At 45.1% G+C, this 15,939-nt stretch overlaps 1 protein-coding gene across 1 annotated transcript in view; it reads left to right on the forward strand.

The window, feature by feature from the left end:
• CACNA2D4 (calcium voltage-gated channel auxiliary subunit alpha2delta 4) overlaps positions 1-9,912 on the forward strand; it is a 163,325-nt gene extending 153,413 nt beyond the window's left edge. Inside the window, exons 35-39 of the mRNA XM_026654338.1 lie at positions 465-515; positions 1,832-1,949; positions 6,638-6,750; positions 8,617-8,699; positions 9,817-9,912. Coding sequence (XP_026510123.1) covers positions 465-515; positions 1,832-1,949; positions 6,638-6,750; positions 8,617-8,699; positions 9,817-9,912 — 461 coding nt within the window. The remainder of the gene's footprint in view (positions 1-464; positions 516-1,831; positions 1,950-6,637; positions 6,751-8,616; positions 8,700-9,816) is intronic.
• Positions 9,913-15,939: the final 6,027 nt, after the last annotated feature.

The raw sequence follows: 15,939 nt of genomic DNA on the forward strand, positions 1-15,939 counted from the left end.
TAACTAGGACTTCTGAAATGATGGGACTTGTGTAGGCTTTCTGAACAAGCGTGAACTTCATGCAAAATACATATGATAAATGCTATGGCCCTCCTGAAGAGTGGCATATTTCCTTCAGGATCACATAGGTTCACATAAGTGGGGGGCGGGGGCGGGAAGGCGAGAGAAACAGGTTAGATTACCAAATCCATTCCCGCTGTCCGTGCAGGAGAGAGTGCTCTTATTAGAAGATGCATCAAAGTGAGTGAAAGGTTTGGTTCTCTGTGTCCATAACTGTGTGTCACTTTAAATGGATGTGTTTTGTTTAATCATACTCTCTCGGGGGGGGGGGGGGGGGTCTGATTCCTGTACTATTCATCATCACTTCCTTCTCTGCTTTCTTTCATTTTCCCCTCGCTCCATCTATGACCTCCCCATGTGACTTCATACATTCACTGTGCTGCCATCTTGTGTGACTGCCATGTGAACCCATCTTCATTATGTGACTCGGATAGCCAAGTCCGTCTTCCATCATTGTAAGTAGACTGAACAATTTGAGTTTCCTTGGAATGGAAAGGGGAGGTTCACAAAGCATTTAGTCAGAAGTCTTAAAATGGGAAGAGGCAAGCAACCCAGTCTTTTGATTTTTTCCTGCAACAGTCCTGAATTTGCAGTGAGGTTTCAGAATAATGCAGGTAGTGCAATTCTTTGCACTGCCAATGGGTGGTGATAGAGCTGCTGTTAACTGTTCAGTTTGTTGAGCTGCCGATATGGACCAGGTCTCTGAGAAGTCAATAAAAGGAGGAAAATACTAATCTCTTTAGTGATTGGCTGACCAGACAAAGCCTAGCCAATTATTACTATAATACAGATGGATCCTTGGCCACTTATAAAATCAGCAAGTATGAAGGGGTATTTGACTAACTAGGCCTTGTAGGGGACTTGGAGACCCAGCTGTCACTGTGTCTTTTTCTAGGAGCTATGCAGGAAATGAACAAATGATAACCCACTCCTTCATATGAAATAAACCACACTGTTTTATGTGCTTCAAATATTAACAGGCAACGTAGGTTTTCCTTCCACAACATCTTGGCTTAACTCCTCCTCACTAATAGAGCTACGGTAATGCCAAAATAGTTAAATCAATGTACCCCCCAACTGGGGACTCAGTTGAATCAGTCTAAAAGTACCTTATACTGGTATAGCTTATTCTCATTCGCTATGGGAATAGCTATACTGATATAAGGTACTGCTATAAGTGCATCCACACTAGTGGAGTTTTACCACTTTAACTATATGAGTACAGTTAAAAACAGTGTGTGATAAGGCCTAGTATTACTTTATCAATGTAACCATAGAGTAATATCTCAAACAATTCTCCTGCTACACTGGTTTTCCCACACCACCTGGTGGCTTTAAGTATCATTGCACTTCATTTTTGTCAGCAACTTTGCCTTTTTTTGTTGCATCGTCCACATTTTTCTTTCAATCCATTTCTTTGGGCATATCTACACTTACTGGTAAATTGGCACTGCTGCAATCGATGCAGCAAGTGTCGATTTAGCGGGTCTGGTGAAGACATGCTAAATTGATGGGAGAGTCCTCTCCTATCGATCTGTGTACTCCACCTCCGTGAGAAGTGTAAGGGAAGTCAATGGGAGACACTCTCCCATTGACACAGCGCAGTATAGCCACCGTGGTAAGTGGATCTAACTATGTCGACTTCAGTTACATTATTCACATAACTGAAGTTACATAAGTTAGATCGATTTACCATGGTAGTGTAGACCAGCCCTCTGTCTCTCGGTTCCCCAATCCTCGTTTCTGACTTCATCTCTTTTTGCCATCGCAGCTCACAAGCATAAGAAACATGATATGCTGCAGCCATGTGACACAGAATACCCTGTCTTTGTGTACGAGACCACCATCAAAGAGACCAATGGGCTGATCGAGTGCGGAGACTGCCAAAAGTAAGAAATAAATCTCCCCTTTTATTTCAGGATTTTACCCATAGGCCTCCACTCCTTCCTCTGGCCCATCCCAGGTCATTGATGCCACCTGAAACTCACTGAAAGAGAATGACAATATTTGAGGACAATCCCCCTGATACTCTGTGCCTGTTTGTAGCATTTCTAAAGCACCTCACATGATCAGTGGAACTCCCTGGCCACATTGCATGTCAGCAGAGGAAGACAGAGAGGTCTGTCAGAACCCCTGGTTTTAAAATAAAACACAAAACCAAAATCTCCTATTAATACCAAGAGCTGGTTGGGAAGTGGGCAAAAATGCACACACAAAAAATCAGTCATTTTCATTCCACAGATTAAAGAGAGGAACAATTTTTTGTTTATTCAAAATTTTTACAAACATTTTCTGTTTAGAAAGCATTCATTTTCAGTAGTTTTCAGTTTTCCTTTTTCTCCCTATTTTCATTTGTTTCCCTTCTCCCTTCCATTTTTCCAAGGAAAAAAGGGGGCAGGGAAAAGAAGAAATAAAAGGAAAAATTATAAACCAAAAAAGGCAAAAAGTGGGTAAATTCCTTGCTTTCCAATTTCATCAAAAAATGGAAAATTAAAAAAAATTGTGAACGTTTCTGATTTTGAATAAAGGCCATTTTTCAACAACTAAAATGTGACCAGCTCTTAATAACCCTTACATTATTAAAGCTGAAAATGATTAAAATTAATTTTTTTTTTTACCCTTTATGCTAGTGAGTTTCACATTTTCATTTATAGTCAGCTTGCCTTTCAGGTTGCCATGCACTAGCCTAATGCTGAAGTCTTTGCCACCCACACACTGCAGGGAGATATTTAAATCCATTTTTTAACACTTCTATTGATTTTAGGCTTTGCAAAATCTAATTTTTCACAGAACCCAAGTGTGGACTCTAAACAAATCTAACAGATGTCCTGGATAACTATAGACCAGTTAGCCTGATATCAGTCCCAGGCAAAACAATGGAAAAACTGACATGGGATTCAATTGATAAAGAATTAAACAACAGGTATATAATTAATGCTAGTTAACATGGTTGAAACCCAATTTCATTCTGTGAGGAGACTACAAGTTTGATAACGGTCACTGTGTAGATGTAATAGACTTTTGCAAGACAGTGGACTTAGTACCACATGACATTTTGATTTAATAATTAGCACTATACAGTATCGCTAGAACACATATTAAATGGATTAAGAACTGGCTAACTGACAGATCTCAAAAAGTAATTGTCAATGGGGAATCTTCAAAGAAAGGGGGAGGGTGGTGTTTCTTGTGAGGTTCCACAGGGATCAATGCTAGACCCAATGCTATTCACCATTTTTATCAATGATCTGGAAATAAATATAAAAACACTGCTGATAAAACTTGCAGACAACACAGATTGGCAAATAATTACAAGACAGTGCAGTCATGCAGAGCCACCTACACCACTTGGTAACCTGGGCCCATTCAAACAAAAGGCTTTTTAATCAGACAAACGCAAAGTTGTATATCTAGGGCCAAGGCATGCAGGCCATGACGACAGACTGGACTATATGCTAGAAAGCAGAGACTGAAAAAGTTTAGGGGATGACAGTGGACAAGCAACTCAAGGGGAGCTCCCAATGCAATCCTATGGGGAAAAGAGCTAGTGTGATCTTTGGATATACAAACGGGAGTAGTGAGTAGGAGTAGAGAGGTGATTTTTACCTCTGTATACTGCATTGGTCGGACAGATACTAAAATACTGTGTACAGGTCTGGTGTCCTTTGAAAAGTAGGTTGCATAGTTTGAGAAGATGCAGAAACGAGCCACCAAAATTATTCAAGGGCTGGAGAAAATGCCTTACAGTGAGTGCTGTAAGAGCTCCATCTGTTTAGATTCTCAAAAAGAAGAGTGAGAGGTGATTTGATTACTGAGTACAAGAACCTTTATGGGGAGAAAATACTGGGTACTAATTACAGGGTTCTTTAGTGGAGAAGGGCATAATAAGATTAAGAACCAATGAATGGAAGATGAGGCCAAATTCAGATTAGAAATAAGACACATATTTTTGACAGTGAGGCCGATTAGCTCTTGGAACAAACCACCAAGAGAAGTGAATGGATTCTCCAGCTCTTGTTGTCCTCGTAGCAAGACTGGTCGCCTTTCTGGAAGATGTGCTTTAGCCAAACACACCACCAGTTATTGGGCTCAATACAGGGGTTTCTGGGTGAAGTTTAAAGCGCTGTGATATATAGGAGGGGCAGGTTAGATGATCTAATAGTCCCTTGCAGTCTATGAACCTCTGAATTGTGCAGACTGGGAAATACATATGGGACTAGAGTGGAGCTATGTTTATTAGAATAAACATTTAGAGCTAAATTGTGAGTTTGCCAGTAGGAATCAAGAATAGGTCACAATTTCCTCCCCCACCTCCTGCTTCCTCCTACCAGTAACAAATCAAGCTACCATCCCCAGCACAGCTCTATGGAGGGTCGGGGACACAAGTGTGGAGTGTGAGCTTTCTGGACCCAAGGGCCAGGTAGCCTGCACAGGAGCATAAAGCAGAGTGGGCGCTGCATTCTGATTCTCCCTTAGGCCTGGTCTACACTAGGGGTGGGGAGTCAATCTAAGATATGCAGCTGCAGCTACGAGAATAGCGTAGCTGAAGTCGACGTATCTTATATCGAATTACAATTACTTACTTCGCATCCTTGCGGCACGGGATTGACGGCCGCGGCTCCTCTGTCGACTTTGCTTCCGCCTCTCGCCGAGCTGGAGTTCAGCAGTCGACGGGAGAGCGATCAGGGGTCGATTTATCGCATCTACACTACACGCGATAAATCGATCCCCGATAGATCGATCGCTACCCGCCAATCCGGCGGGTAGTGTAGACATATCCTTTCACCCACCCATGTGTACACTGCCAGCCACCTATACGTATATTAGAAGCTGCCCACGGAAACTGCAAGGTGGGTGAGGTAATATCTTTTATTGGCCCAACTTCTGTTGCTGAGAGAGACAAGCTTTTGAGCCACGCAGACCTCTTCTTCAGGTCTGGGAAACTTACTCAGAGCATCACAGCACAATGCAAGGTGGAACAGATTGTTTAGCTTAAGTAGTTAGCACATATTATAAGGGACCATTCAAGGTAGAGTGGCCCATTCATACCTCTGCAGTCATAAGACAGAAAGAGGGGGTTAGACAATTACAGATGGTTGTAATAAGCGATAAATCCAGTGTCTCTGATCACTCTATGATTTTTTAATGTCTAACAGAGTTATGAATTTAAGCTCCCAGGCTTGGCTTTTGAAAGTGTTGTGCCGGTTTCCTTTGAGGATGGGGATTTAGAGTGATCGCTCTGTGAAAAGTGTTTACCCACAGCTGACAGGGTGTTTTTGCCTTATATCATTTTCCTGAATGAATTCAGTCAAGAGTGTAGTGATTGTCTGGTTTCACCCACATGTTGTGATAGGCATGTGTAGGATCTATGGATCTTGAAAGGGGTGTTGTGTGTGGTGTTGATCTTTGTAGCAGTGGAGATAGGTCTGCAGGTTTTGCATGTTGTTCTGGCAGGATCTGGTGCCACTTTGAGTTGGTGTGTCCGGGTCTATGGGGAGCTTGCGTATGAGGATGAAAAAAAATGCAGACATTCTTATTTTGCCATTATCGCTACACAATGCTGCACAGCATCTTCTTCCATTCAACATTTACAGGTTACAGAATACCTGCTCCCCTCAATCTCCCAGCAGAGGGCAGCAGAGCACTGCAGTTCACACTTGTTTCAACTGACTTTTTAGAGAGACTGCCTTTGGGGGTCATCACCAGAACTGAGAGAAGAATGGGGGGTTTTTTGGTTTGGGGACTGAACTGAAAAATCTGTCCGGATTCAAACCAAAACCATTAAAAAAAAGTTGTCGTCAAACTTGAAACAAAAATTAAAAATTTGTTTCAAATCAAACAAAATATTTTTGGTCAATTTGAAATGAAGTTTTTCAGTTTTTCTATTTGATGTGGCCCATTTTGGGTGTTTATTACATCTCCCCATGTTTGGGGGGTGGATTTTAAATAAAGATATTAGAAAATCTGAATCTGAAATTTTAGGAAACAAAAAGGCAAAAGAAAACGTTGCCAAATGTTCAAAACAAAAATTTGAAATAAAACACGTTTAATATTTCGGGGAGAGGGGAGGAAATTCAGTTTCTCAGCCAAAGCTATAAGTCAAATTTGACCCAAATTCATAAATAGATTCAGAGCACCAAAAATGCATTTTTCAATGGCACAAAACTCAGCAAATGCAAAGATACAACAAGCATCACGCAACCACGTTACATGAATGTGCTGTTTTGTATTACTCTGTCTCTATTTTTCTCAGCCAAGTTTCTCCAACCTAAGCAAATTCTTACCTTTATAGGACAATATATAACACACACAAACGTGTGTGTATTTGCCTAGTTTGGATTTTTTAAAAGTCAAATGAGTTTGGCATTATCTGAAGATAAAAAGGTACCTTAATAACTTCATCAACTGAACATCACCTCTCCTTCCCCTGCATTCTCTCTGTTCCTCTCCCTTCCCTGCCCTTTCCCTCCTGCCATCTCTTTCCCATTCTCTCTTCTCCTTATATTCCTGCTATTCTAACCACCTGCTTTGGGGTGGGTGGGGGGATATGCTTTCTTTCTCTCTCTCCCTCTTACAGGATGTTTGTAGCACAGCAGATTGCCAACAGTAACCTCCTGCTCCTGGTTACAGATGCTACCTGTGACTGCAGCATCTTCCCACCTGTACTCCTGGAAGCAAAAGAAGTCAAATATATCCTTCTTCTATCACAGCGTGTGTTAGACTCTGCAGCCCTTTCTGCTGTTCTCCCACTGCAACAATTAGTCTGGGGGTGGAGGATCTGTTCCTGTAGCAATTAGGCTGGGGGAGGATTGAGGAAGAAAGAGCAGGGAGGTATAGCTCCACTTGTGATGCAGCAGGATGCAAGTGTGGGTACAATAGGCAGGCATGGTGGAGGGAGCAGAGAGATAGAGCAGGCAGGTTAGAGGTGTGGTTGGAAATGAAAATCTTCCCTTTTAGCCACCCAAGAACTCTAACCCCATTTAGAGCCTGGTGTTGAAAAGCGGCCTCCATTGGGATGAGCAGAGCGCTGTGCCAACCATTCACTGCAATGCAGGGGCTCCTGCGTGGATATCTATGCTCACTCCCTGCCCCACATACCTGCGTGGGAAGGGAGCAGCAGCCCAGTGGGGACTCCAGCACTGTGGAGTAGCCCAAGCAGGGGTGTACATGGATCCTCACACCCCCTCACTTCCCAGCACAGGTATACATGAGGACTCATGACTGAGCTGTAACTTGTTAAAAATACAATAGTCCTTCCTGTTCTGTTACTTCCCCTTATAAATAACCGGTTACGTACCCTGCAAGTGGAAGTTGGACCCGACTCTCCCCTTGTGAACTGGCCTCAATTGGCCATTACCTATTTGTATAAGCTACAGAGGGAGGGCATTTTGCAGACTGCGCTGGGATTCTAGGGAATGCACTCACTGTTGCACCAGCCCTTCTAGGGTCAGCAGCTTATTTAAATACACTAGAAAACCTAATCTGGGAACTTCTGAAACAACACAGGGAGAACAGCTGTAATGCTTTGTTTTTATAGAGCACTAGCAGATAATCTCAAAATGGCTCACAAACACTAAGAAACTAAGTGCCCCAGCACCTCTGAGAGGCAGGGAAGTATTGTTATCCGCACTTTACAGATGGGGAAACTGAGGGACAAAAACACTTGCCCACGCTCACACAGGAAGCCTGTGGTTGAGGCAGAAGTCGAAACTTTATCACCTTGCGCCCAAGGCAATGCCTTAACCACAAAATTATCCTGCCGCCCTCTGCTACAGAATATACAAAAATTCTGAACAAGGATCACTGGGAACCTAAGTGAATGGAAACATGACTTCCCAATTGCCAGCTCCTGAGAGTGCTGGAGGAGGGCATAGAAGCTACATGTCAGACACTTCCATACAGACCAGTTAACTCCGTGCCTGGTATCAGCCAGTAGGAGGGTCAAATACAGTTAATAGGAAAAATAATGACTAGTTGGCATGATTTGTGATGTTAAAGAATAGCCATGGTAGAGGTGGGGAAGAACCATGGGGTTGGGATAATAGGGGGAGGAAAGAGACAGACATGATGGTGATGGTAGAACAGACATCTGAGAACAGTGGCCCAGTTATTGGTAAGTCACCTACAGCAGTTGTTTCTTTAATTCAGTCCTGCAGGATCATGCCCTTTCCTCATTAACTATGGTCACATTAAGCTTTCTGTCTCTATTATCCCGTCACCATGAAATAAAGCAGCTAAGCATTTCCGCCTTCTCCCCAGCCTCTGTTCTGTGTGCTCCCTCCCTGGCACAGAGCCAACCTGTGATTTCTTTTCATAATCTTTTGCTTCCATACCGCAACTTATTTCTTTTTACAGCCTTGGAGACCAGTCCTCCCACGTTGTGAGTTTGCCTCTGTCCCCTCTTATCCTACCTCCATCTGAATTCCTAGGGCCCTTGGACACAGCTCTAAGATTCAGTCACAGCCTCGCTAGGCTGCGTGAGGGACCTCACAGTCTTTTGTCTGTGCTGCTTTTGTCCCTTTCTAAATGCTACTGTTGATCTTAATGGCAATACACATAATGCTTCAGTGAAGTGCGACAGGATGCGCTCCCAGAAACTGAGACGGCGGCCAGATACCTGCCACGCATTCCATCCGGAGGTACAGTAGGGACCATGGGGCTTTGCAGCTGGGGCTGGGGGTGTCTGTGTTCGGTCTCATTCACACCACTACACCTACTGCATAGGCTCAGAAATGCCCAAGAGCTTGTGATTATTCTATAGTGGTTTTCCACTTAATTAGGGTGATCACCTTTTCAAAAACACAAAACCGCCCCCTCTGCAGTTCCCAGCCAATGGGAGCTGCGGAGGCGGCACTCAGGGCGGGGGAAGCACGTGGAGCCTCCCTGGCTGCCCCATGCCTAGGAGCCAAAGGGACATGCCGGCTGCTTCTGGGGAGCTGCATGAAGCCAGGTAGGGAGCCTGCCAGCCTTGCGCCAAGCAGACTTTTAGCAGTCCAGTGCTTACTGGAGCTGCCAGGGTCCCCTTTCGACTGGGTGTTCCAGTCAAAAAAATGGACACCTGGCAACCCTATTATCAGAAGCCTTTGTTTTTAGACCACAAGATCCTAGTCCCTTACACTACACGTGTGTGTGTTTTAGCAAATGGCAAATCCTGTACATATGCAGCCAGCCATGGACCCAAGAGATTTTGCTGCCTCAGCCTACTGCACCTAAAGGCAGGAAGTGCAGATCCTTGCATTAGTAAACGGCTGTGAATGAATCCCTCAAAGCCTATAAACTGGTGCATGGAGCATGTTGCATGCAAAGGGCTGCAGAGGGGCTGCACAGGAGGTAAATCCATGCAGGCTTTGGGGCCCTGAATCCCAGCACCAATGCCATGGGGTGTGGATCCTACAGCACTCAGAGGCTGGGGGAGCAATTTCTGGTACTAATGCATGGGTCTTTGAGAGCTCTAAGACAGAGGTTTTAGGACGGTTGGTTTTCCAGCTGTCTACATGAATGGGTGACATGCTCTTGGAGGGTCCCCCAGCGTGAAGGCATGAGGCCCTTCCTCTTGACCTGTCCCTTCCTCTCTGCTCATTGTCATATTGTCTCACAGTATTCACTGCCTCTGTCATTGCGCTGGCTGCAGCCTCCACCCCTTATGTTCCATGAGCCCCTGAGCATCCTATCAGTGGGATGAATCATTTTACTTGCCCTCTTGTGATCCTAGAAATAGATTTGCTGATCTTGTGCCTCCTTTTCATTTGTTCTCAGGAGAATGCTCAGGACTGCGGTGGAGCTGCTGAGATCTCAGCCTCACTGACATTACTCCTTCTAGCGTTGGTGACCTTTGCTCTCCTCCTGCGGTGACAGAGTCTACCACGATCCTTACAGTTTGCAGAAATGGTGGATAATACAAGGGAGTCCACTACTTCCCGGGGACATTCTTAGAGCCAGAGAGTTGGAGCTGTAGGAGGGGAGGAGCCCACGATGTAGGCACTTTGACTCTGTGGACTTGTGGGGACAAGGCATTAGAGACCCCTCACATATTGGCCTGTCTCTTGGACAAAAGGCTTATAGTTCAGTTTTGCGTTTACAATGGAAGCTATTTCTTCCGGAAGAACTTGCAGCTTGAGTCCCGGCCACCAGGGCTGTGGATCAAATGGGATTAACTGTCTATGCAATAAATACTGGATCGGATATTCCCAGCTCTGGGGACATTACCTGACAGATCAGCGGAGCTCATGAGGGATGTGAAGGCACCAGGAATATCTGATACCATCTTCCTGTGACTGGTTCTGTCCCCATCCAGCCTGGCACCTCACTTACACTTGCCTCTGCTAGTGATGGAGTCCATGCAGCTGCAGTAGGGATTTCACTAGCGCTACCCACTACATAGCAGAGCTCTCCATAATGTAATCGGCCTTGCTGCGCCACACCAGGCTGATTTACTGCGTAGGATGGTTTGAACTGGGCACACATTGCCCTTCAGGAACAGCTGGGGTTTAGATATGAAATTTTATTTACTGAACATGTTGCTCACTGGGATCAAGGATTTTGAGCACCTTGGATTCCTGGTGGTTATGGGGCAAAGGGGGAAGCCAGTGAAGAACAGAGTTAGGCATAAAGTGCAGGGCAGGGCAGCAGTAAAGGAAAAATACCTCAGTGAGGCTCTGCACAAGGAGGTGGTTCCCCAACACAGGGCGGTTCCTAGAGACCAGATTCCCCACATCAGTGTTATACAATTCGTAACCGGGATTGCACTAACTTAAAAGGAGATCCGAGCAGAGGAAATAGCACAGCTTGGCTAGTTATACTTATTTCAGCAGAAACTGCCATAGAGCTTCGGTCCCCAGAACTGACTTCTCTTAAAAAGTGATTGAGCATCCTGGAAATTCTAACAAGCCTGCATACAAAAGGGAAAGTCACCTGTCTATTAAAAACAAACAAAATGAAACAGCCCCTCCCAACGCAGGATCTACTTACAAAAAGAAGAAAGGAAAAAATAAGTGGGGTTTGTGCTGCCATCTGCTTTCTCTGCAGAAGCAGCTAAGAACCAAGCACTAACTTCAGAGCTATGCTGTCCTAATCAATTGCTGAAGCCTCAGGCTGGGCTGGAGACAGTGGCAGTCCCCCCTGCTAATGAGTCTGGTTGTTCCCAGCTGCCAGGCACATGTTTTCAGGCATTACAAACAATGACCAGGGAAGAGGGAACAAGATTTTTTTTTTTCTTTTAAATAAAGTGCTTGCCATTGTCTCTTTAAAAACAAATATATGGCATATTTTAAACAGATATTTAAGGTGTATTGTTATACTTGGGACTGATCTCAGCCTTGTAACTCCAAGCCATACAGCCATAGCAGAGTCTATGGCCTGAGGGCAACTGAGTCATGCAACCCCTACAGTGCATTGGCAGCTTGCCAGGAGCTCAAGGGTTGGGCCTGATTTGCTTAAAATGGAGCAGATGGCAGCTGCCTTAATTAGTAATACAGACATGGAGACTACATATCCCAGCATGCAGTACTCTCAATTGGGCCAAGGGGCCAGGCTCTGTTGGGGCCCCTGAGTGCTGCCATAACACAAATAAAACATGAATAATAAAACAATAATGAGGCAAAATGATTAAAGCATAGTCCAGCAATGAGCATTGTTAGTTCTACCATTTGCTCCCACTTCCCACGGCTCCCCATTATTTTCTGTCTCTCTTGCACCATCTGTCCCTGAGCCAGTCCCTCCCCCTTTTAAAAAGGGCCAGACTTCCCTATTGTAGAACTTGGACTGCGCATGAAGGAATGACAGAAAGAAAAAAGTAGCTAGCCAGGCAGGAGCTGCTAGTGTCTAAAGGAACCATAATGAGGTTTGGTTTGGGGGGGGGTGGGGGAGAGAGCGCATGGGAAATATGGGGACAAAGGCCTCCTGGCCTCTCCTGCCACTATCTCCAGGCTCTGTGGCCAGCTCCAGCTGCTTCCCCTGCAGCAAAGACCTCCAGCCTGCCCTGGCATGGCAGGAGAGGTGAGCTCGCTCACCTGCCCCCTCTCTGGCCAGGTCCATCTGCTTCCCCTGCAGAAAGCTCCTTTAGAGTTTTAATCTAATGACACTGAATTTTGCCATGGTGCAGTTATAAATATTTCACAAGCATTCCCCCCCTTCAGCTCTGCTGCTCTGAGTGATGGAGGAGGCCCCTGGGGTTTCAATTACTAACCTGCAGCACCATTTGGCCTGTGCTGGATGCTCCTTTGTCTAGGACTCCCTGCTGCCCACAGGGAAAGGAACATGATTTATAGACCCACTGTTAATGCTGTGACAGCCAGGCTTACTGTGGGGGAGCAAGCCAAGGGAAGCAAGCTAGCCTGCATGAGGCACAATGTGCAGCCTCACAGAACACTACACAACTGCACTCTCAAAAAGCCTGAACAAACAGGGTCTTATGCAAAGCCAGTCCCAGCAGGGTCTACGCTTCCCAGAGCCCTGCTGTCAATCAGGGAGAAAGACAGGATGCACAGACCGAAGAGGTGTACGGCAAAACTAAGAGTTTAGCCAACAGAGTACCATGAAGGCGGCTGTCAAATTTCTCTGGAAGCACTTACAAAAAGAAAATGAGGAGAAATATGGATCCAAATAAGTAGACAAAGGGAAGCGTGGCCCTTTCTTCCCAGTGATGCTGCTTATGTGACCTGGGACCAAATGAGTGCAGAAGTCAGCCTTTTGTGGTCCCTGAAGCGGTCATCACTGTACAGGCCTGTTTACGATTAAAGGCTGGTTCCCCTTGAAAGCAGACCTTTGCATTCCCTTGACTAGTGGCCTAACAGAGCACTGTCTGATGCGCCTGGTATTTTTAATTCTTAGAAGGGTGAAAGGTTTGCTATTTGACTGACAACAGTGCTCCAAACATACACCTACAGCTTTCCCTGTTTGTGACATAGTGGGATTTACTGTGCTCCCAAGCTCTGGTTGCTTACTTGTTTGGCAGGAATATCAGCTCTCATGCAGCCCTGGAGTTAAGGAAAAATGCCCAGAAAAAGCAGCTGCTCCTACTGCCATCTTCCTCAGCCCTGCACACTTGGCAGCCCAGGGAAAAATAGGACAGCAAAAATAAAAAACAGATCGCGACTGCAGAAGTAAACTAGCAGCTGTGAAAGAAGCCATTGTTCAGCTCCAGCTGAGTGGCATTATGCTGCCACTGTAGCATGGCATGATGAAGCACAGCGGTAATTTTTTCCTCCTTGTTTAGGGCAGAGGCAAAAAAAATATATATGTTTGCACACCTGTGCACATGCACATGGGGCTGTGGATCTCAGATTTTTTATGGAGGGGGCAAAATTTGAGGTGGGAGGGGCAACTTATAATACCCTCTCTCATTCCCTCATGACCCAAGAAGGCTTCCCTATGAAAGTTTCACCAAGTTTGAAGGAAAGGTTTCGGGTTTGACAAGTCTGCATTTTCTAATGAAAAGCTGCCTTGGCCAAAAATTCCCACTCAGCTCTACTTTGTTGAAATTGTATTGTAGATAGGAACACAAAACAGCCTGCTTCTCTCAGGCGAATCAGAGGAATAAAGGGCACAGCTGAGAGGGTTGTTTCTAGATGGGGAATACATGACAAATGCAGTTTCTTCTGGAATAATGAACTGAGTTTGCAGGATGAAGAAATGGCCTTTTTATTTACTTTACTAAACTCTAAAAGATGCTGTGCATATTTCAGAGCAGATTCTATTCCTGGAACCTAGGACACAGATCTGGAGTTTTAACTCCCAGTAGCACTCAGCTAACTCATTTGGATTTTGAATCCACATCAGCCAGGTGGTTTGATTTAGCACTGCAGGTCCAGTATCTGAGGGTACGTCTTCACTACCCGCCATATCAGTGGGTAGCAATCGATTTATCTGGGATCGATATATCGCGTCTCGTTAAGACGCGATATATCAATCCCCAAACGCGCTCACCGTCGACTCCGGAACTCCACCAGAGCGAGCGGCGGTAGCGCAGTCGACGGGGGAGCCGCAGCCATCGATCCCGCGCCGTCTGGACCCCAGGTAATTGGATCCAAGATACGACTTCAGCTACGCTATTCGCATAGCTGAAGTTGCGTATCTTGGATCTATCCTCCCCCCCAGTGTAGACCAGCACTGAGAAATGAGGGAGTGGGTGCAGGGGTGTGTGTGACAGCCACTTACCATAGACACAGTGGTTTGATATATAAAGTAGGTAGCATGGGAGTGACTGTTGCCTAGATCAATGAAATTCTTGCTATGAGGGAGGGGCTTGAGGTTGGAGGAACTGGGCATTTGGAGGTGACACTTAATTGAAGTATTAGTATTCAGCACTAAGGTCTTGTCTACACACAAACACACCAGTTTAAACAAGTGCAAACTCACATGGCATTTAGTTCAGTTTAAGAGTGGTTTATTGTAGTTTAGCTTCAACCTATATTCCTAATCAATTTAAGTCAAATTAATGTAAACTGGTTTAAACCAAAATAAGAGTGCCCAAACAGCCTTTCCCACCAGTTTAACTAAAATTGGTTTATAATTATACCTTTTGTTAAAACCACTAACTCAGCACAGACACACCCTGAACCTATGGATAATGGTTTTCTCTGCTTCAGACAGAGCACATTTCCTGCTTGGTCTCAGAGCTGAGATGTTCACTCGTTTGAGTGCACCCAGGAAGAAATCATTCACACAGCAATGCATGATGTCCATCTCTGTTTGCCCTCTCACAATGAGTAACACTGCTCTGGGCTGACTAGTACATATGCTCAACCGTGTGTGATATTGGCACAACCTAGTTGTTTATAATCCCCAAAACAAACTACAGTGGGGATTCTCCCAGGAAGGGTCCATATGTCCCTAGAGTTTCTCAAAGGAGCACAGTGACAATTGTGTAAAAACAGTCAATGACATGTTCCAGAGTGGGAGCAGAGAACATCTGCCACCCTCCTCCTTCCAGTGAGCTGAGGAAAGGCACAACGCTGAAGGATGCATCATGCAGAAGCTTATCAGTCATGATATTTATTCATTCCCACAGCTGCATACAATGCAAGCAGGGGATTCTGACAGTGGCAGTTCTTATGAGAAGTCTGCTGAAGCAGAAAGCAGTGGTTGTGGCCTTCATAAGAGATGCTGCTGGATTCAAGCAGCATCTACTGATAGCTCTGATCTCCCCAGACAGGTTCTATGAAGACCTAACTTCTTTCCCATAGCAGTAGCAGCATTGTTGCCTTGATTAGTAGCAACGATATGGTTCTGAAGGCATTTAATTCCATCTCCCCCTGCCACAATCTTGAGTCCTGAGTTGAAAGGGGTATGTTGGGAGGAAACACACATTTTGGTTAAAATTCAGAAGTCCATTTGATGGGGGTTTGCAAATTTGAGAAATAACATGCTACAGCATAAAGTTATCCTACTACCTAGTACAGTGGCTGCAGCCAATATAAGGGCATGTCTACACTTACCTCTAGTGAAGACGCAATAAATCAACCACTGAGCGCTCTCCCATCGACTTCAGTACTCCACTGGAGCAAGACGCGTAAGCGGAGTAGACGGGGGAGCGTCATCAGTCAACCTACCACAGTGAAGACACTGCAGTAAGTAACTCTTAAGTACATTAACTTCAGCTACGTTATTCACGTAGCTGAAGCTGCATAACTTAATCAGTCCCCCTCCTCCCCCCCGTGTAGACCAGGCAGAAAAGCCCTGCTTTATACTGTACCATTTAAACATGATGCAGAATCTTAGCTCACATAGCTCTGCCTGTGGCAGAACTTTCACCTGAATTACTAAACCCTCAAGTACAACATAGCAGGGATGGCTCCTTAGCTCTAACTAGGAAATGGGTTATGGGGGAAGAAACGGAGAATTAGGAAAGTTAGCCTTGGACTTACCTTGCAGCATTAAGTG

The sequence above is a fragment of the Terrapene carolina genome, unplaced genomic scaffold, assembly GCF_002925995.2.
Source record: "Terrapene carolina triunguis isolate 2854851 unplaced genomic scaffold, T_m_triunguis-2.0 Scaffold190, whole genome shotgun sequence".
Lineage (NCBI taxonomy): Eukaryota > Metazoa > Chordata > Testudines > Emydidae > Terrapene > Terrapene triunguis.